General features: G+C 45.3%; 3 protein-coding genes across 3 annotated transcripts in view; all 3 read left to right on the forward strand.

Moving 5' to 3' along the window:
• LOC129688624 (uncharacterized) overlaps positions 1-3,607 on the forward strand; it is a 5,027-nt gene extending 1,420 nt beyond the window's left edge. The window contains 3 exon segments of the mRNA XM_055623566.1: positions 11-3,165; positions 3,168-3,245; positions 3,550-3,607. Coding sequence (XP_055479541.1) covers positions 11-3,165; positions 3,168-3,220 — 3,208 coding nt within the window. The 3' untranslated portion in view covers positions 3,221-3,245; positions 3,550-3,607.
• LOC129688440 (MLV-related proviral Env polyprotein-like) lies at positions 3,223-8,142 on the forward strand. Its single transcript, XM_055623262.1, is given in 5 exon segments — positions 3,223-3,245; positions 3,536-3,772; positions 3,934-5,203; positions 5,205-5,684; positions 8,113-8,142. Coding segments are annotated over 5 exon segments (2,040 nt in total).
• A 784-nt stretch (positions 8,143-8,926) lies between these two features.
• The window catches only part of Ints4 (integrator complex subunit 4), a 76,571-nt gene continuing 64,518 nt past the window's right edge, over positions 8,927-20,979 (forward strand). Inside the window, exons 1-3 of the mRNA XM_055623302.1 lie at positions 8,927-9,031; positions 16,636-16,830; positions 19,053-19,170. Coding sequence (XP_055479277.1) covers positions 8,978-9,031; positions 16,636-16,830; positions 19,053-19,170 — 367 coding nt within the window. The 5' untranslated portion in view covers positions 8,927-8,977. The remainder of the gene's footprint in view (positions 9,032-16,635; positions 16,831-19,052; positions 19,171-20,979) is intronic.

The raw sequence follows: 20,979 nt of genomic DNA on the forward strand, positions 1-20,979 counted from the left end.
GAGACTCAAGAAGAGAGAGACGAAAGGTTAAAAAGAGAGACAGAGGAAAAAAAAACGTTAGAGACCACAAGAGAAATAGGGAATTTAGCAAATTGCTAGCCACTGTAGTGACAGGGCAGAGGCAGAATAGACAGGACCTGGGAGACTGGAGGGGTCCTCGGATAGAAAGAGATCAATGCGCCTACTGCAAGGGAAAAGGGCACTGGGTTCGAGACTGCCCAAAGAGACCAAAAGGGCCACGGAAGCCTAAGCCCCAGGCCACCCTGCTAAACCTGGAGGATTAGGGGAGTCGGGGTCAGGAGCCTCCCCCTGAACCCAGGATAACCCTTAATGTGGGGGGGCAACCCGTCACCTTCCTGGTGGACACCGGAGCCCAACATTCGGTGCTCACTACCACACCGGGACCCCTGACTGACAAATCGGCGTGGGTTCAAGGAGCCACCGGAGGGAAAAGATACCGTTGGACAACTGAAAGAAGAGTACAACTCGCCACCGGTAAGGTGACTCACTCTTTTTTACACGTTCCTGATTGCCCTTATCCTCTGTTGGGGAGAGATCTATTAATGAAACTTAGGGCACAAATCCACTTTGAAGGGACTAAGGCCCACATTACTGGGCCTCAGGGACAGCCTTTACATGTGTTAACCATAGATCTGGAGGACGAATACCGGCTTCACGAACCTGAAAGGCCTCGGCCACAAAAAATAACTGATTGGTTAAAAAAATTCCCTTTAACCTGGGCGGAAACAGGGGGAGTGGGTCTCGCAACCCACCAACCGCCCCTGGTAATCACTCTAAAGGCATCGGCAACTCCTGTTTCCATTAAGCAATACCCGATGTCGCATGAAGCTTACCAAGGAATTAGGCCCCACATTCGGAGGCTTTTAAATCAGGGCATCCTGGTGCCTTGTCAATCCCCCTGGAATACGCCTCTCCTTCCGGTCAAAAAGCCAGGGACAAGAGACTACCGCCCAGTGCAGGACTTGAGAGAAGTCAATAAAAGGGTAGAGGATATACACCCTACAGTTCCTAACCCGTACAATTTGTTGACTGGGCTTCCTCCGACGTACACCTGGTATTCGGTATTAGACCTTAAGGATGCATTCTTTTGCTTGAGGCTCCACCCTCAGAGTCAGCCTATCTTTGCCTTCGAGTGGAAGGACCCAGAATTGGGAGTATCGGGTCAGCTCACTTGGACTAGACTCCCACAGGGGTTCAAAAACAGCCCCACCCTATTTGACGAGGCGTTGCACCGGGACCTGGCCGATTTTAGAATTCACTACCCTGCTTTAATCTTGCTCCAATATGTTGATGACCTCCTCCTGGCTGCGGAAACTGAGGAAAAATGTCAGGAGGGAACAAAGGCCCTCTTGAGGACTTTAGGAACTCTAGGATACCGGGCCTCAGCCAAAAAGGCCCAATTATGCCAGAGGCGGGTTACATACCTGGGTTACCAAATCAGAGATGGACAAAGATGGTTGACAGGGGCGCGAAAACAGACAATCCTAAAAATTCCGGTGCCCAAAAGCCCGAAACAACTAAGAGAGTTCCTGGGTACGGCGGGGTTCTGTCGCCTCTGAATTCCAGGGTTCGCAGAAATGGCTGCGCCACTTTACCCACTCACCAAGCAAGGGACTCTCTTTACGTGGGGAGATGAGCAGCAGAGAGCCTATGCAGCCATAAAAGAGGCCCTGCTAACCTCCCCCGCGTTGGGGCTTCCGGACTTAAACAAGCCCTTTGAGCTGTTTGTAGACGAAAAACAGGGATATGCTAAAGGAGTCCTGGCTCAAAAACTGGGACCATGGAGGCGTCCGATAGCCTACCTGTCCAAGAAACTTGACCCGGTAGCCTCGGGATGGCCACCCTGTCTGAGGATGGTGGCAGCAATTGCCCTCTTAATTAAAGACTCTGGCAAGCTGACTATGGGACAGCCAATAACAATTTTGGCTCCTCATGCAGTGGAAGCCCTGGTCAAACAACCTCCGGGCCGATGGCTTTCCAATGCCCGCATGACCCACTACCAGGCCCTACTACTGGACACTGATCGAGTATACTTTGGCCCTATAGTAGCTCTCAATCCGGCATCACTGCTTCCCCTACTGGAGGGTCCAGAAACTCATGACTGCCTCCAGATACTTGCAGAGGTACATGGCACCCGACCCGACCTGACCGACCAGCCCCTCCCCGACGCCGACTTCACCTGGTACACCGACGGGAGCAGCTTTCTGGACAACGGAGAGCGGAAAGCGGGGGCCGCGGTCACCACCGAGACTGAGGTAATTTGGGCTAAGGCCCTACCACCTGGCACTTCGGCACAGCGGGCTGAGCTCGTCGCCCTAACTCAGGCCCTCTGGATGGCAGAAGGTAAGAAGCTCAATGTTTATACCGATAGCCACTATGCCTTTGCCACTGCTCACATCCATGGGGAAATATATCGGAGAAGAGGGTTGCTTACCTCGGAAGGAAAACAGATCAAAAATAAAGCTGAAATATTGGCCCTGCTTAAAGCTTTGTTTTTACCCTCAAAACTGAGTATCATCCATTGCCCCGGCCACCAAAAGGGAGACAGCCGAGAAGCCAGGGACAACTGCTTGGCGGACGCAACTGCCCGAGAAGCGGCGAGACAAGAAAGCTCAGATACCTCCCAGCTCCTGGCTATAGAACCGGCCGAGGCAGAGGTCCCCTCCATTCAGGAACCCCCCTTCCACTATAGTGAGGAAGATCGGGACCTCCTAAAAGAAATGGGGGCCACTTACAATCCCACGCTAAGACTCTGGACTTTCAAAGAAAAACCTGTGTGGCCCCTGCAACAGACTCGTAACCTGATTAAATACCTCCACAGACTGACTCACCTTAGCTCCAGAAAAATGAAAACCCTCCTAGAAAGGGAGGAAAGCTCCCACTATTTGCTGGGGAGGGATAAAATTCTACAGCAAGTGGCTAAAGAGTGCACAGCATGCGCCCAAGTAAATGCAGGACGCCATAGGGTAGGCCCAGGGACCAGGATCCGGGGACATCGCCCCGGCACCCACTGGGAGATTGACTTCACAGAGGTAAAACCTGGACTCTATGGATATCGGTTCTTGCTGGTATTTGTGGACACCTTCTCGGGATGGGTAGAAGCCTACCCCACCAAACATGAAACTGCCAAAGTAGTCGCCAAAAAGCTTCTGGAAGAAATCTTCCCCAGGTATGGCATGCCCCAGGCGTTGGGCTCTGACAATGGCCCTGCCTTCGTCTCCCAGGTAAGTCAGTTAGTGGCCAAACTATTGGGGATCAATTGGAAATTACCTTGTGCATACCGTCCCCAGAGCTCAGGGCAGGTAGAACGAATGAATAGAACTATCAAGGAGACCTTATCTAAATTAACGCTGGCAACTGGCTCTAGAGACTGGGTGGTCCTCCTCCCACTGGCCCTATATCGGGCCCGGAACACCCCGGGCCCCCATGGACTCACTCCTTTCGAGATCCTGTATGGAGCCCCACCACCGATCGTTAACTTCTTTGATCCCTGTATAGCTTCATTTGCTGATAGCCCCTCTCTAAAAGCCCATTTGCAGGCACTGCAGATTGTCCAGAAAGAAGTCTGGGAACCCATCGCCGCTGCATACCAGGAACAACTGAACCGACCGGTGGTGCCACATCCGTTCCAGATTGGAGACACAGTTTGGGTCCGTCAACATCAAACCAAAAACTTGGAACCCCGCTGGAAAGGACCCTATACTGTGTTGCTAACAACCCCGACGGCGCGCAAGGTCGACGGTATCACAGCGTGGGTGCACTCCTCCCATGTCAAGGCGGCCCATCACGACGCAGAACAAGATCAGACTCCAGCCTCCTCATGGAAACTCCGTCGCACCCAAAATCCACTAAAGATAAGACTCACCCGGGTTTGATATTCTTTCTCTTCCTGTTCACTCTGTCACACTCCAGTCCCCACATCCCTGTAAATTCGACTTGGGTCCTGCTAGATGGATTTGGTGTCCTTCTTAACAAAACTTCCAAAATAGCTCCCCCGTACACTTGGTTCCCTGAACTAAGTTTTGATCTAGCTCAGGCCATGCCACCCGGGTCCTACGCCAGGCGCATCGTAGACGACCAAAAAACACATTTCTACATGTGCCCTTCCCCGGGGAGTAGCCCCTGGCGACTGCAGAATTGTGGAACTAGGGACGACTTATATTGCGCCGCGTGGGGATGTGAGGATTTCGCCACCAGCTGGCTACCAACCTCAATCGGACTCCTTCAGCTCACCAGGGACCCCAAGTATAATAGATGTGGGTATGCACTCAATGTTGATGACCCCCGTCCTGTACCCAAACCCTGTAATCAGCTCATCCTTACCGTTACCGATAAGGGCAAAAAGTATAAAGAGGGATGGTTGCGTGGAAAAGAATTCGGGTTGCGCCTCTGGAAAACAGGCCGCGTAGGAGGAATAATGCGCCTCCAGCTGACTCTTGATAAACCCAAGGTGCCTGTCGGGCCTAACTCGGTGTTACCAAACCTGAGAGTCTCCTCCTCCCAACCTAAAAAATTACCCATTCCGCCTACAACCATGCCCCCTAACAAAACTCCGGGCCCAGCCAGTCTAGGCATTCCCACACCACAATTTCTCCGATCAAGTACAGGTGATAGACTGTTTGGTCTAATACAGGGAGCCTTCCAGACGCTTAATTATACTGATCCTAACAAAACCCAAGAATGCTGGCTATGCCTGGTCCCAACTCCCCCTTACTACGAAGGGGTTGCAATAACGGGGAACTTTGTAAACTACACCACACCCCCAACATATTGTACTTCGACCTCCCAACATAGGCTAACTCTATCTGAAGTGTCTGGCCGGGGAACCTGTATCGGGTCAGTCCCCAAAACCCACCAAAAAATTTGCAACTCAACCTCCAGGATCCACCCGGGCTCCTATTACCTAACGGGCCCCAATGGGACCTATTGGGCTTGCAGCTCCGGCTTAGCGCCCTGCGTATTTGCATTAATTCTCAACCAGAACTCTGACTTTTGTGTCCTCATTGAACTCTGGCCTAAAGTTGTCTACCATGAACCTAAATACATCCACAAACATTTTGAGGGGATCACCCGGTACTCTAGGGAGCCTGTATCTCTAACTTTGGCCTTAATACTAGGGGGACTCACAGTCGGGGGTATCGCAGCAGGAATAGGGACTGGTTCTGCTGCCCTGGTAGAAACTTACTCAGTTCCAACAACTACAACAGGCCATGCATACCGACTTGCAAGCGTTAGAAGAATCAGTCAGTGCTCTGGAAAAATCCTTGACCTCCCTTTCAGAAGTAGTCTTGCAGAATAGAAGGGGGCTAGATATCCTCTTCTTACAAGAAGGAGGACTATGTGCAGCTTTAAAGGAAGAATGTTGCTTTTATGCTGACCATACTAGATTGGTAAGGGATAACATGGCTAAACTCAGAGAAAGACTCAGACAGAGACAGCAATTCTTTGAGTCAGGACAGAACTGGTACGAGAGATGATTTAGTCGGTCCCCTTGGATTACCACCCTGATCTCCTCCATTATGGGTCCCCTAATCATAATTCTCCTGATTCTACTAGTTGGGCCTTGTATCCTAAATCGGCTAGTTCAGTTTATAAAGGACCGGCTCTCTGTCATACAGACGTTAGTGCTAACCCAACAGTACCATCAACTCAAACAGCTAGAGATGGAGATTTACTCTCACTAGACCCATAGAATGAAGGATTCCATTCTAGGCTAGAAGAGAAATGGGGGAATGAAAAAATAAAAAGCCCTAGCATAATGCTGGCAACACTATTTTACAAGCAGTGCAGGGTCAGAGGCAGGGCAGGACAGGTGTCCAACAACAGGGTATCTGCGGTTGGGCGCCTGAAACAATTGGGACACCCAAGATAAGAACCGGCAGTCTTTCCCGCCTTCTCTGAACCGGCTACGTGACTTAGCTCACATCTGCTTTCCCGCCTTCCCTGCTTCAAATACGTAACCTAACTATGGCTTTGTTCAAATTCCCCAATCAGATCCCCGTAACTATGCTTCTCGCTTCTGTAACCGTGCTTCTTGCTCCCGAGCCCTATAAAAACCCGTTACCCCAACCGAGAGGCGCGCAGGTCTTCCGAAAGGCTTTGTCGCCCCGGGTACCCGTGTATCGAAATAAACCTCTTGTGGCTTGCATCCGAAGGCTGGTCTCGCTGATTCCTGGGAAGCGGGGTCTCTCCGTCTAAAGAGGCTCTACCCAGAGTCTTTCAAGGAGGACCACATGGCAGAGAGCAACAATTAGAAAGCCTCTTAGACCTAATGAACTCTGTTTATTATTTTATCTCCTTTCATACTATGAAAGCAACAAATCGCATTTTAAATTGGCATGTATTTTTACAGAAATTCAAAGTTTTATTTTTGCAGCATATTGTATATGTGATTCAACCCTGGTCCAAATGTTCTTTATATAATGGTGAACTTTATAAAGGTTTATTTATATTAACAAGCTAATTTAAAATGTATGTCTAACTACTTATGTCTTTGCTAGTTCTTGGTTGCATAAATGAATGCTGTTTCTCCTGTCAGCTACCTGTGCTCAGGGTTTACCCCTAGGCTTTCTGGCCAACAGATTTGGTATAATAAAATCTCAAATGTAATTTTAAAATTGCCTTATAATGTTCCACTATATTGCTAACTCTGAAAACAGATTATTGTTTACCCTTTCTTAGACCCTGGCATGTTTTAAGGTCCAGGGTCAAAAACAGGATATGGTTAAGATGCATAACTTGAGGTTAGTAGTTAAAAGCTTGTGCTTAGATAATCTTAAACTATGTGACATGAGTCCAAAGATAGGTTTAATTGGGGATATATTAATTCTAGAGACAGCCAATTGTTTAGAATGTTAGAACTTGGTTATTATGCTCTACCTTCACTCTCAAAAGGTTAAAAATGACTACCTTAAACATATGTTTATCCTTGATTTTTACTAATGTTACTAATCTATAATATGACTTAAGATTTTTATAAGCTATAGACTTTTTATAAACTAAATCATATAGGAAACTATTTTGCTCTATAATAATATACTATAAAAAGATCAAAAAAGTTCCAGGCCTCTTTATGGACTATGTTTATGATTTTTAAGGCTCCAATTTAACAGGGATAAAAACCCAAAGTCCTAGTCTTTAATGATTAAGAAATGCAAGTTAGCTGGGCATGGCGGTGCATGACTGTAATCCCAGCACTTGGGGCGGTAGAGGCAGGGTGGATCTCTGTGAGTTCAAGGCTAGCCTGGTCTACAAAGTGAGTCCAGGACATCTAAGGATACACAGAGAAACCTTCTCCAAACAAACAAACAAGCAAACAAACAATAAAATGCAAGTTAACAGTCATTAAAAATGATCAATTCCCTTAACGTGTCCAGAAATATGCTTAAAGTCACACTAAGAACCAATGTGATTAATTACAAAATTAAACTTTATTTAGCCTCATGTATATGTTTTCAAAGTTAAACAGAAAGAAACGAGAAACAAGCAAAGCTTGTCTATTTAGATTTACTTGAGACAGACATGGACCTCAAACACTTATGTGGAGAATGTGGCATAGTCATAGATCATAACATTCCATTTTATGTTTGCAAGGTGTAGTTTAGAACAAATAACGACAAAGATGCCTTAACTCAAATATGCTAGCCTTCAAACCTGTCAGAGACCTACTGAATATGGCATTTCATATGTTTTAGCTTATTATTACCGAGACTCCCAAATCCTAACAGTAACACTGTCTTCAGTAAATTTTAATCTGGGTTAAATAGTAACAGGGCCTCCATTCTCCCCCTTGTTCAGCTTCCAGGCTTGTTTCAAGAGTCTTTACTTGTACTTAAATTTTGTACTTAAATTTAAGTTAAGTACTTTATTTGTACTTAAATTTCTTTGGTAAAATGAGATTTATGTTCCTATTGTCCAGACTGTTTTTCAAACCAACAGACCAAAAAGACCTTCTGAGAACCAGGTCAACTTGACTTGAAAAAAAAACGAAGTTTTCCAAAACTAGCTGACCACAATGATATTAAAAACTTGTAACAATGTGTTTATGCCAACCGCCAATTACAAAAGTTCTGCTTTTGTTAAGCTTTGCTTGATTGCAAAAGTCAGAAAGGATCTATGTGAGAATTCCTCTGCTGCAGCTTAGACCCCACCTCATCCTCCCACTAAGGGGGGCTGTAAGCCTGGCCCGGCCATAAAAACAAAACTTTTGCTTTTCAATATCTCGATGTGACTTCATCCTTAGTCTCAAGATTCTTATCACTGTTCCACAGCCATCAGAGGAAGTATTAGTCTCTTCTCTATAGAGATATGTGGGGCACACTGAGAGTTGACAGAGGCTTGGCCCACGAGTGGATCACCAGCATTCTAAAATCTTCAGACTCGCAGAGTAGCACCATTCAGAAAAATTATCTTAAACCTTTCATTGATTCAACAGGAAGATTTTCCCCTCTCTCTCCGTTTTCTTCTTTATTTCTTATTGATGGGACTTTTTTGGGGGGGGAGGGGAGAGCGGAGGTTAGAGACAGGTTTTCTCTGTGTAGCCTTGGGTATCCTGGGCTCGCTTTGTAGTCCAGGCTGGCTTCGAACTCACAGAGATCCGCCTACTTCTGCCTCTCTGGGCGCTGGGATTGAAATGGGTAACTTTTAAATTACTGGAGCGAAGGAAAAGGAACTTCAGGGGAGAGTTGGCACTAAGGCAACACTCACCCTAAGATTCTAGCAGGGAACTTTGAGCGAGGCTGGGAACGTCGGCGGAGCGTGCAGCGCGCTGTTCCGGGTTTTGGCTCCGCCTCCCAGAGGCCCCGCCTTCTGGGCGCGCTCTCAACTTCCGCCGCCGCCGCCGCCGCAGAGGCAGCCAATCGGCTCACAGCATGCCTGAGCAGCGGAGCCCCAGGGCCTTGTGGGATTGCGGCGGAGTCCGTGCGCTCGGGCGGCCGGTACGGAAGCCGACACAGACATGGCGGCGCACCTTAAAAAGCGGGTGTACGAGGAGTTCACTAAAGTGGTGCAGGTAAGCTCTGGTGGGAAAGGCTTGGAGCGGCCGGCGCGGCACCCACGCTGCCCTCCAGTTCTCCAGATGCGCGCCTAAGCTTGCGTGCAGGCGGCTCAGGTCTAGGGTCCCAGGCTGCACATCAGGGGGCGTGTTCGGTCGAGGCCGCTGCCCTGTGTACTCCTGACTTTTTGTCTGTCTGTCTGCTTTACTTCTGAGGATAGGCTTCACGGTCTTAAGCACGCTAAGCAAGCGCCCTACCTCTGAGTCGCTCTCAGCCCACGCGAGACAAAACAAACCAGCTCGGGGAAACAAAGTGTTGCATAATTTTAAACACTGTCAGTTATCTTGTTTGGATGCCTCACAGCTCGGCTGTGCCGGGTCGGGTCAGGTTTGCAGTCCTCCGTACTCAGCTGGTGGCAGAACCCCTCCTGACTCGTGTTCTCCTGACTTTCCAGAGACAAGCTGGCCTGTGTGCAGAGCCGCAAGGGGCTGGTAAAGGGGTCCGTAGAGCTCGAAGCCCAGACAAAGCAGGCGAGAGTCACAGCGCCTCAATACCGTCATCCCCCCGGAGTATTTTAAACATAGGTGGGCTGAGCCCCTGCCAGAACTGACGGTGGGCAGGCTGGAGAGATGGATGGCTCAGCGGTTAAGAGCACTGGCTGCTCTTCCCGAGATCCTGAGTTCAACTCCCAACAACCCTGTGGTGGCTCATAACCCATTTGTTATGGAATCTTGATTCCCTCTTCTGGTGTGCATGAAAACAGAGCACTCATATACATAATAAACGACCAAAAAAGAACTGTCAATGTGCTCCATTGTATCTCTGTAGAAGAGGTGGGTCTTCCTTCTGCTTCTCAAACTTTCGTATGTACAGGTACATACAAAATATGTATCTTGAGGAATACTTAATTTATTTATTTTTTTGTGAATAGTGGGGATTGAACCTAGGGCCTCATGCATGCTGAGGCATGTGCTCTACCACCAAGCTGTTACAGACCCAGCTCACTTAGGGATTTTATTAACATGCAGATTCTGTTCAATAGGTGGTGCCATTTAAGAAAATGAGTCTTATTTATTTATTTTTGAGATAGGGTCTGACTGTGTAGACCAGGCTGATCTTGAACATGCAGGAATCAGCCTCCTTCTGCCTCACAAGTGTGGGGATTAAAGGCGTGCATCAACATGCCTGATGGAAAAGGATTAAGCTTCTCATTCATTCATTCAACAGGGGGATTTAAAGTGTGTGTATATATATACATATATATATTCTATATATTTAATACTTGGGTGATACCTGTGTACCATGTATGGTGGGAAGTCTTTGGTTACAAAGTCCTATATATATATCAGAGCCCGTGCCTCTTGGGGGAACATAGTCTGACTGGAGAGCCAGAACAGTGTATCTGTGATCATCACACAGAGAACTACACTGGCAAATCAGTATCCTTTCATTCTCTTTAGCATTTTCTCCGTTTCCTGAAACCAAGCTTTAAGCTTGCAGTTACCTAGTGTCTTTCCCAGTCTGGCCTCTCTTTTGTTGGCATGTTTGTTCATAGGTAAATTAGCTTTCTATCTATGCCAGCTTTTTCTTACAAAAGTGCAGTTTCTTTGTTCTTTATGTTATGTGTACGGGCGTTCTGTCTGCATGTGTCAGTGTACCACATGTGCAGTGCACACAGGGGCCAGAAGAGGGCATCAGATCCTCTAGAACTGGAATTACAACTCATTGTGAGCCACCTTGTGGGTGCTGGGAATTGAATCTGGGTTCTCTGCAAGAGCAAGATGTGTCCTTAACAGGTCCAGCTTTTTATTTTATTTTATTTTTTTTAAGACAACCACTTTGGAAATCAATCTGGTGCTTTCTCAGACAATTAAGAATAGTGCTTCCTCAAGATCCAGCTATACCACTCCCAGGCATATATCCAAAAGATGCTCAAGTCTACAACAAGGACATTTGCTCAACCACATTTATAGCAGTTTTATTTGTAATAGCCAGAATCTGGAAACAACCCAGATGTCCCTCAACTGAGGAATGGATACAGAAATTGTGGTACATTTACACAATGGAATACTACTCAGCAATTAAAAACAAGGAAATCATGAAATTTGCAGGCAGATGGTGGGATCTAGAAAAGATCATCCTGAGTGAGGTATCAGAGGCAGAAAGACACACATGGTATATACTCACTTATAAGTGGATATTAGACATATAATGTAGGATAATTATACTAAAATCTGTACACCTAAAGAAGCTAAGCAAGAAGGAGGACCCTGGGTAAGATGACCAATCCTCATTCAGAAAGGCAAACAGGATGGACATCAGAAGAAGGAGAAAACAGGGAGTAGGACAGGAGCCTACCAAGAGGTAGTTGAAAGACTACCCAACAAGATATCAAAGCAGATGCCGAGACTCATAGCTGTCTTTGACATGAACTCAGTGGCAGGCTCTTTGATCACCTTCCCCTGAGGAGGGAGCAGCCTTACCAGGCCACAGAGGAAGACAATGCAGCCAGTCCTGATGAGACCTGATAAACTAGGGTCAGAGGACTTCCCCTACCAGTAGACTAGGGGAGGGGCATGGAAAGAGATGAGGGAGGGAAAGTGGGATTGGGAGAGGACGAGGGAAGGAGCTACAGCTAGGATACAAAGTAAATAAAGTGTAATTTATTAAAATAAATAAATAAGTAAAAAAGACAAGGTCTCAGCCAGGGTGATTGGGGATGGGCATGGCATATGCCTTTAATCTCAATACTCAGGAGGCAGAGGCAGACTGATCTCTGAGGCTAGCCTGGTCTACCCAAAAAGTTCCAGGACAGCCAGAGCTACACAGAGAAACTCTTGTCTTGGTGTGTGTGTTGGGGGGAGAGTGGGAAGCTGGGAGGGGGAGTGGAGGTTGGGGAGTAGGATGTGGAGAGTTGGAAGGAATAGGGCTTCAGGGACCAGACACAGGCAGGACAGGGACACAAGAACAGCACCACAACCAGAAACAATGGCACAACGAATGAAAACAAATAAACAAGACAAGTGTTTCTAAACAAAATCCCAAATGTTCAATTTTACCAATAAAGACTCAGGAGCCAGATGCTAAGGTGAAAGCCTGCCAGCTCAGAGAGGCAAAGAAAGCACCCAGCTGACCTTCCTACTCAGCCAGTGTCCCAGAAGGAAAAATCCCCTTCTCCCGTGCTGTGGAAAACCGCCTCAAACTGGAGGTCCCTTCTTTCTACTTCCTGTGCATTTCTCTATCCATCCATCCACACTTCCTCCCACTATTGTTTTTTTCCAGGTTCACTTTCCTGTCAACTTGTTGCTTTCTCTGCCTCTTGACCTAGTGTTAATTTTAGTTCTGTGTAATTAACTAAGGTTATTAGATTAAAGGTGTGTGCTAGGGCTGAGCCACACCACCACAGCCACCTGTTTGCAATAAACAGTTCTTGGTTTAAAGCTGTGTGCTACGCCTGAGCCACACCACAAGTAGAAACAGGGTTTCCCAGTACACAATCTCAGGGTTCACAGTGTGATCAAATATCCTCCAACAGGCAAGGTCTCATATAGTCCAGGTGCCCTAGGTAGCTGAAGTTGACTTTTAGCTTCTAAACCTGCCTCCACTTCCTGGTTTATGCAGGGCTGGGGTTTGAACCTAGGGACTTGAGCATGCTAGGCAAGGAGTGTATAAGCTGAGCTACATTCCCAGCAGCTCCTGTGTAACAACTTGGACTGAGAATTGGCTTTGATACTTTATTCTTCCTTTTTGTATGTAATTGGTTCTGAACTTTTTGGATGAGCTAAGAGTCAGAAAGCTTTGCTAGCTTTTCAGAGCTCCTGCATCTGTGGCTTATTCTGGGACTTTCTGGCTCTGTATTCTTTCCTTTCCTCCCTCCTCCCTCCCTTCCCTCACCTTCTTTCTTCATTAAAGATGTATTTTTATTTGTGTGTTTGTCTGTGTATGTATTCCATGTGTTTGTATGCCTGTGAAGGCCAGAAAAAGACGTCAGATCACTGGAGCCAGAGTTAAACATGTTTGTGAGCCATGTGACCTGGGTGCTAGGGACTGAATGTGGGTCCTCTGAATGAGTAGCAAGGGCTTTAACTACTAACCATCTCTATAGCCATTTCCATTCTTTTTCTTTGGTGGTAAATATAGGTAGAATAAGCTTGATAGCTTAACAGAATTTGTTTGTTTTGCTTTTTTTTTTTCAACTTAGAGATATTCAGAGCATTCATATCTATATATAGTGTCACCTCTTTCTCCCTTCGTTCTTTCTTTATCATGCCGTGTTTCATACATCTGTGGACCTTTGTAAGTGTCTATTTTACAGAAAAAGTGCTTTTTTTATTACTTTTTTTTTCAAAGATGTATTTATTATGTATACAGTACCCTGCTTGTATGAACACCTGCACACCAGAATAGGGCATCAGATCTCATTATAGATGGTTGTGAGCCACCATGTGGTTACTGGGAATTGAACTCAGGACCTTTGGAAGAACAGCCAGTGCTCTTAACCTCAGAGCCATCTCTCCAGCCCCCTCTTTATTACTTTTTATTCTGTACCAAGTGGCCCTTTGCTTTTGCTTCAAGGCTTGATTGAAAGTTCAGCAAGAGGTTAGTTTCTTCTGCTGCTTTCATGCCACTCTGTTGTGCCCAGTTGTTTGAGCTCAATCACCCAGAGCTCCTGCAGCTGCCAGTGTGCATATGTCCCCACCAGGCTGTGCTCCTCAATGGCAGAAATGATAGGGCCTGCCTCCGTAAAATGTTATGACAATGGCAAATTGTCATAACATTATTCTCTTCCTTATATATCCCTTGGGGGAGAAAATGATTCCTCAGTTTTGAGCCAGTGTAGTCCAAGTAAGTTTGTGTTTTAGAACCTCCTGCTTCTATCTCCCAAGTGCTAGGTCACAGGTGAGTACCCCCAGCTGTTGGAGAAATTTATTTTTAAAATTTTGTCTGTAGAGTTATCATAGATTGATAGAATGAAGTCTTTCTACTCCTGATGTTTTCCTTTTCATTATGAAGATGAGGAGGGAGGTGTGTGCAGTCAAGACTGGATAACTTAGGCTTCTCATATATCCCTTTGGAATGGCATTGGAGGCCCTTTATAGATGAGAAAGCTTCACCAGGCTACCATTGTACAATTTTTTTGACTTGAATGGCAAAATTTTTTTATGTTATATACTGTTCCTGACTACAATTATCCTGATAGAGCAAATTTGAGGGAGGTGATTGCTACCTATGCTAAAATAATATATTAGAATAAAGAAAATCATTGAGTATGACAACTATCCTTTTTCAAATTTTTTATTTAACTTTTATTAATTACACTTTATTCATTTTGTATCCCCCATAAGCCCCTCCCCCTCCCCTCCCGATCCCACCCTCCCTCCCCTTTCTGCATGCATGCCCCTCCCCAAGTCCACTGATAGGGGAGGTTCTCCTCTCCTTTCTGATCTTAGTCTATCAGTTCTCATCAGAAGTGGCTGCATTGTCATCTTCTGTGGCTTGGTAAGGCTGCACCCCCCTCAGGGGGAGGTGATCAAAGAGCAGGCCAATCAGATTATGTCAGAGGCAGTCCCTCTTCCCATTACTATGTAACCCACTTGGACACTGAACTGCCATGGGCTACATCTGTGCAGGGGTTCTATGTTATCTCCATGAATAGTCCTTGGTTGGAGTATGAGTCTCTGGGAAGTTCCCTGTGTTCAAATTATCTTGTTCTGTTGCTCTCCTTGTGGAGTTCCTGTCCTCTCCAGCTCTTGCTATTTCCCACTTCTTACATAAAATTCCATTCACTCTGCCCGACAGTTGGCTATCAGGCTCAGCATCTGCTTTGGTAGTCTGCAGCGCAGAGGCTTTCAGAGGCCCTCTGTAGCAGGTTCCTAGGTTGTTTCCTGTTTTCTTCTTCTGGCTTTCAGAGGCCCTCTGTAGCAGGTTCCTAGGTTGTTTCCTGTTTTCTTCTTCTGATGTCCATCCTCTTTGCCTTTCAGGATGGGGATTGAGCGTTTTAGTTAGGGTCCTCTCTCTTGCTTAGTTTCTTTAGATGTACAGATTTTAGTGGGTTTATCCTATGTTGTATGTCTATATGAGTGAGTATATACTGTGTGTGTCTTTTTGCTTCTGGGACAACTCACTCAGGATGATCCTTTCCAGGTCCCACCATTTACCTGCAAATTTCATGATTTCCTTATTTTTCATTGCTGAGTAATACTCCATTGTATAGATGTACCACAATTTCTGCATCCATTCTTCAGTTGAGGGGCATCTGGGCTGTTTCCAGCTTCTGGCTATTACAAATAAAGCTGCTACAAACATGGTTGAGCAAATGTCCTTATTGTGTACTTGAGCCTCTTTTGGATATATGCCTAGGAGTGGTATGGCTGGATCTTGAGGAAGTGCTATTCCTAGTTGTCTGAGAAAGCGCCAGATTGATTTCCAGAGTGGTTGTACAAGTTTACATTCCCACCAGCAGTGGAGAAGGGTTCCCCTTTCTCCACAATCTCTCCAGCATGTGTTGTCACTTGAGTTTTTGATCTTGGCCATTCTAATGGGTGTAAGGTGAAATCTCAAGGTTATTTTGATTTGTTTTCCCTAATGACTAATGAGGTTGAGCATTTCTTTAAGTGCTTCTCTGCCATTCGATATTCCTCTACAGAGAGTTCTCTGTTTAGCTCTGTTCTCCATTTTTTAAGTGGATTCTTTGGTTTGCTGCTTTGCAGCTTCTTTAGTTCTTTATATATACTGGATATGAGTCGTCTGTCAGATAAAGGGTTGGTGAAGATTCTTTCCCAATCTGTAGGCAGTCACTTTGTTTTGATGACGGTGTCCTTTGCTTTACAGAAGCTTCAGTTTCATGAGGTCCCATTTATTGATTGTTGCTCTTAGAGCCTGTGCTGTTGGTGTTCTGTTCAGGAAGTTGTCTCCTGTACCAATGAGTTTTAGGGTATTCCCCCCCCCCCTTTTTTTTTTTTAGCCGATTTAATGTGTCTGGTTTATCCTTTTTTAAAGATTATTTATTTTATGTATGAGTGCTCTATCTGCATGTATGCTTTCAGGCCAGAAGAAGGCGTCAAGTTCCAATATAAATGGTTTTGAGTTACCATGTGGTTGCTGGGAATTGAACTCAGAATCTGAAGAGGCACAGGCAGTGTTCTTATCTGCCTAGCCATCTATCCAGCCCTTAGCGCTGGGATTAAAGTCATGCGCCACCACTACCCAGCTGACAATTAACTTATGTTACAGTTTTTTTCTGTGCCTGCCAATTATGTCAGGACTCAAGGAACCTGTAGTGATTGTTTCCCTTCTATACAAACTTAAACATTTTAAAAAACATTTATTTATTTTGTGTGCGTGTGTGTGTGTGTGTGTGTGTGTGTGTGTGTGTGTAAGAGTTGTTTTGTTTTGTATTTTCCTACTATCTGGGTACTGGTGATGGAACTCAGGTCATTGTCATGTTTGGCAGCAAGCACTTGTACCCACTGAGCCATCTTACTGGTCTTAAGGTACTATATATCTTAAGTTCTATTGGGTAAGCATATGTGTTAGAAGGGAAATATTAGTTCCATCTAATAAACCCAAGTTAAACTTACCAACTCTGTTTTCACACCTGACCTTCTTTACTGTCTTACAGCAACAGCAGGAGGAAATCACTACTAAGAAGCTCCGATTAACAAAACCAAGCAAATCTGCTGCTCTCCACCTAGACCTGTGCAAGGCCACGTCCCCTACAGATGCTTTGCAGTACCTGCTCCAGTTTGCCAGGAAGCCTGTAGAGGCGGAAAGTGTGGAGGGGGTAGTCAGGATTCTCTTGGAACACTATTACAAGGTAAGAAGGTCTTGAGGAGCTGGTGGGATCATCTGTAAGAACTGTACTGTGTCTGTAGAATGGGTTGGTGTTGCAGATAAGCAGGAAGGTATTGATTCATTCGCTGGGAACTGTGGAGACCAAGATTAAAATGAGGTACATACTATCCTCAGAAGCTTGCAGGGTAGGAGGTGGAGACAGGCACATAAGTGACTTGCTCAAGATACTGTGAGCTGTGTGTAGGGTGAAGTGAGAACAGAAGGAAGAGTTAGCATCAGCCGTGTCTCTTTTCAGTGTTCTACTCTGGAATGTATCGTGCCCATCGTCCTGCCGTTCCTGGTTTAATTTAAGGCCTTCATGCCTATTGTAATAGCCCTCTTACTTTGTTTTTAAAGCAAAATGACATTTTTCCTTTTTATAGAATGCCTTGCTCTGGAGCCCAGGATGGCATCCGATTTCCTAGAACTGGAGTTAAAAATGCTGTGAGCTGCCACCTAGGTGTTAGCCAAACCTAGGTCTTCTTCAAGACCAGCAAGTGCTCCTTACCACCTAGCCATCTCTCTAGCTCCTTATATTCATTTTTGTAATGGTTTATCATTATGCTAGCTCTGGCTGGTTTCAACCCCTTTCACTTTCTCTGAACTTAAACCTTAAGATCAATTTTACAAAAAAAGATGTTCCCAAAGTAACACCTATACTAAAAGGCATAGCATGAAGATTGTTAGATCTTCTGACCGTACTGCTTTCCTTTCCCTTGCTTTAGGCCTGTCTATGTCTGGTTGCTTCCTTAGGAACTAGATGAGCTGGTGTGGTACATGCCTCTAACCCCAGTGCTGGGAAGGTGGAAGCAGGGGATTAGTGATTATAGCCAGCCTGAGCTACACAGTGAACTTCAGGCCATCTTGGACCCTCTCTCAGAAAATCAAAAACCATGTCAGTGAGGTTGGCTCAGTAGGGTAGAGGTACTTGCTGCGTAAATCTGACTAGTTGAATTTAACTCCCAGAACCCACATAAAGAAGCTGCTGCTGGCTGGGCAGTAGTGGTGCACACTTTTTATCCCATTTGTAACACAGGGTTCCTATGGAGAGTTAGGAGCAAAAGCAGGAGAACCACATGGCTGTTTGTGGGCCAGCGAGCAGTATGCAGCACAAGAGACACAGGAGAGACCCATCGTGAACAAGGTGGAAGCAGAGAACCAATTCCCAGAACTTGTCTTCTGGCCACCACATATGTGCTGTGGTACACATATACATGTGCGCACACACACAAATAAATAAATGGGAAAGAGAAAACAAAACCACAGCCAACATTGTATAGGATGGTGCTGGTCATATTTAGATAGCAGTTGGTTTTTCCAGTCCAAATTTAAACTCTTTTGTCATTGGTGTAGAAAGATTACTTAATATCAACACTGATGAGATCCCTTCTCTGACTTCATGTATATTCATTAAACATCTTTTCAGTGTTGGGTTTTGTGCCACATACCTAACTTTACAGTCTGATAAAGAAAGGGGCTTATTCTTTTATGTCCTGGGGAGAAATATTTTGCCACAGCGTCTTGGAGATTAGCCTCCTACTCTTTCAGCTGAAACGACCAGACATCACATTTCTTTCTCCCTTGCAGCTGGGGCCCAGGCACGTGATCTCTTCTCAGTCAGTTGCTTGTCCCCACCATCTGATCAGGACCTGCTGGTCCACAAAAGTTGGTGGTGAAGGGTTCTTTCTAGTGATGCCAGTGGCCGCTGTAGCTCCCACCGCCGGCCCTTGGAGAGTTGCTTGTCCCCACCATCTGATCAGGACCTGCTGGTCCACAAAAGTTGGTGGTGAAGGGTTCTTTCTAGTGATGCCAGTGGCCGCTGCAGCTCCCACCGCCGGCCCTTGGAGAGTGGCGGTCCCTGCAGTGATGCTGGGTGCCCAGGGCAGCCGTGTTGATGGGGAAATGGCTGTGACACCCAGCACTGACTGAACAGTGGAGACCAGGTACTTTTAGTGTCAAATGCACATTTTTCGGTTTTGGAATAACGACATCAGGAAGACAGACAAATTTCCATTTGCAGTATTGAATGTAACATTGATGGAGCAAGGCTCTCCCTTGAGGTGTACGAAGTTAATTTTTCAGAAATGAAGCTCTAGAGTAGTTGGATCTTTGAATATCCTTTGGGATGTCAGTTTCCTGTGTCCTGTGTGTTTGATGGCTAAGAGCAGAGCATCAAATGACAGGTACTTTTTTTTTTTTTCCTAGGAAAATGATCCATCTGTGAGACTGAAAATTGCATCATTATTGGGATTATTATCAAAGACTGCAGGATTCTCTCCAGACTGCATAATGGATGATGCCATTAACATACTACAGAATGAAAGTAAGTTGCAACTTTAAAGCTATGCAGTCAGAGCAGAAATCTAGTTCCTTTTTTTTTTTTTTTTTGTCTTTTTGAAATAGGATTTTGCCACTGCACCTGGCTTAGAAATCTAGTTCTTATATTGAGAATTTACAACAAAGTTTTTTGTTGTCTGCTATTTAAAAAAAACAAAACAAAACACAACAAAACATTAAAAAAAAATAGGGTCTTACACTAGTCCAGGCTGTTCTGCAACTCAGTAGGTATCCAAGAGGACCTAAAACTTGAAACAGTCCTTTGCCTGAGTCTCCTGGGATTATATGCATATGTCACTCCTTTTAAAAAAGGAACTTGAGGATGGTTTAGTAGAGACATGTACATGTATTTATTTATATTAGGCTAAAGTATAGTTTTATGGTCCAGCGATACAGCTCAGCTGTAGAGTGCTTGCCCAGCATTTGTGCAGCTGTGGGTTTAATCTCCATCACTGCATAAGCTGGGTGGATCATAGCTCAGCTGCGGGGTGCTTGCTTAGGTGTGACGCCCCAGTCACCACACAAAGCGCATATGATGGCTCTCAATGTCATCCTGGCATTTGGTAGTAGAGGTAGGAGACTCAGAAGTGTAACATCATCCTTGCCTACAGAGCAAGTTAAAGGTCAGACTTCAAAGGAAGAAGTGTTTCTGTCTGTCTGTAGCTTTATCTTAGTAACTATCATTGTGACCTCTACAAAGTACTGTATGTTTATAACAGCTTATTTAACGTAGAGGATAGATATTAATTTCCCTTTAAAAAATAATTCTGAGTATTGTTTGTTTCTGATTTGGCTTTTTGGTGTTTTTGAGACACGCTCTCACTATGTAAATTTGGGTGGCCTTGAACTTGCTTTGTAGACCAGGCAGGCCTCACACTCACAGAGATTTGCCTGTCTCTGCCTTTGAGTGCTGTGATTAAAGGCACACATCCCCAGCCAGTCAAGGTGGCGCATGCCTGTGATCCCAGCACCCTGGGAGGCAGAAACAAACTCTGTGAGTTTGAAGCCAGCCTGATCTAGAAAGAGACTCCAGGATAGCCAAGGTTACACAGAGAAACCTTGTCTTGAAAAAAAGAAAGAAAGAAAAAAAGGTATGCATCTCCAAGTATATTTTTTAAATGTTATTTTATAGGCGGGCAGTGATGGCACACACCTTTAATCCCAGCTCTTGGGGAGGCTGAGGCAGGAAGATCTCTGTGAGTTTGAGGTCAGCCTGGTCTACAGAGTGAGTTCCTGGGAAGCCAGTATCACACAGAGAAATGCTGTCTTGAAAAACCAAAGAATGAAAAAAATGTATGTGTTTTTGTGTGTGAGAGCACATGGTTGTTTGTGTACCCATGGATACTAGAAAATGATGTCAGGTGTCTTGAAGCTGAAATTACAGATGGTTGTGAGCTGCCTGAAGCAGGTGCTGGGAACTGATCTCTGTAAGATCAGCAAACACACTTAACAGCTGTGCTGTCTCTCCAGCTCCTAATGTCCCTATTTTATATATAGGTAAAAGGCTCAGAGAAGTTAAGTAATTTGTTCAAACTACATGGTGTGTGTGTGTGTGTGTGTGTGTGTGTGTGTGTGTGTGTGTGTGGCAAAGTTGACTGTTTACTGTTGTCCCATTACATAATTTAGAAACTATGAGGTGCTGTCCTGGTCATGTGACCCATGTATAAGTGACACCGCCTAGGTCTTACATGTGTTCTTTTCTTTTCTTTTGGGCCCTATTTGTTGCTGGCTGAAATATCATAGTGTTTAGATGAAGCAGAGAGCTTCTTTGATTTTTTTTTTATTATCTAATTTT

This window comes from Psammomys obesus, unplaced genomic scaffold, assembly GCF_907164565.1.
Source record: "Psammomys obesus unplaced genomic scaffold, mPsaObe1.curated_primary_1811, whole genome shotgun sequence".
Lineage (NCBI taxonomy): Eukaryota > Metazoa > Chordata > Mammalia > Rodentia > Muridae > Psammomys > Psammomys obesus.